Source organism: Cryptosporidium hominis (genome assembly GCF_000006425.1).
Source record: "Cryptosporidium hominis TU502 chromosome 2 CHRO012128, whole genome shotgun sequence".
NCBI lineage: Eukaryota > Apicomplexa > Conoidasida > Eucoccidiorida > Cryptosporidiidae > Cryptosporidium > Cryptosporidium hominis.
In genome coordinates this window covers 1-1,133 of record NW_666561.1, presented here as the reverse complement: position 1 = coordinate 1,133, position 1,133 = coordinate 1, and the positions used below count along the sequence as shown (strand labels likewise).

Sequence of the window (1,133 nt, the reverse complement as noted above, 5' to 3'; positions counted from 1 at the left end):
ATATTCAGTCATGATTTCTGGACCTGAATAAGGAGTCATTCCGTGTAATAACGTTATATTAGAGTCAGGATCTTTAATATTATATTCAGATCCTCGAGATATTTGTATATTTTCTGAATAATGTAAATCTTTAAAATCCTTTGAATCATGGTGTGATGAAGAAGAGAATTGATAATTATGTGGAGATAGGCGGCTATTTACGAGTTAGGGTGAAAGAGCTTCCATCTTCACGATAAGTACAGAGTTAGAAGTAATTATCTAATCATTCATTAACTGCAAGTAGGTATTGATCACCATGCTTAGATATCGAATTAAAATATGATTTTTTAACAAAAATTGGGCCTCCCATATAGGTTGAACGANTACTTGTTCTATTTGGCTAGTCTTCCCATAAATAACGTTCATCATTATCACTATTATCATCCAACTCATCAAAATATGCTTCCAGATTATTAATCTGCTGGTACATTTGTAATATTTCTTACCATTGCAATTCCTCTATTACTTACAATCGCTTTAACTATATTTTCTTGCCTTAAAGTAGAATTAGATAATCCCTTAGCTTTTTGATAAAATGTTTTCTTAACATTTTCCTCCTTTGATTCACTTTTATTTAAAGATGAATTTTCATTAAATAATAGAAACTGATTCTTAAAAGATTGAGCTATAGGTAATTCTTCTAATATCCACGGAAATCTTATTGGTATTTTATTCAAATCTGTCATAATTTGAAGCGATGAATTTAAATTGCCTTGAGATTTCTTGTTTTTCGAATTATTTGGAGTATCATCAAGATTGGAAGCATCATCTTTTTGTAATATTAATGTATTTGAACCTTCTAAACTTGTAAATCTTTTACCCATTCTTCCAGCTGATGGATTTTGTCTTAATTGTCTAAACATTATAGATTCTTTATTAATTTTATCTTTACTGTATACTCCAAGAGCTTTTTCTTCATCAAGAGTTTGGTAATCTAATTTTGTTCCAATACTTGGGAATAAATTTGATGACCAAGATGGGGCTTTTTCTAATAAGAATCTTCTTCTATTCTTTGAGATAATTGAACAAGAAGGGCTCTATCACAGATTTGTTATTATTTTTTAAATTACAATCAATGGTTCCAAACCTTGGAC

The 1,133-nt window shown here is 29.4% G+C and overlaps 1 protein-coding gene across 1 annotated transcript; it reads right to left on the bottom strand.

The window, feature by feature from the left end:
* Positions 1-452: 452 nt before the first annotated feature.
* Chro.20430 (hypothetical protein) lies at positions 453-902 on the bottom strand. Its single annotated transcript, XM_659916.1, has 1 exon — positions 453-902. One exon carries the CDS (start codon positions 900-902, stop codon positions 453-455), a length of 450 nt encoding a protein of 149 aa, XP_665008.1.
* Positions 903-1,133: the final 231 nt, after the last annotated feature.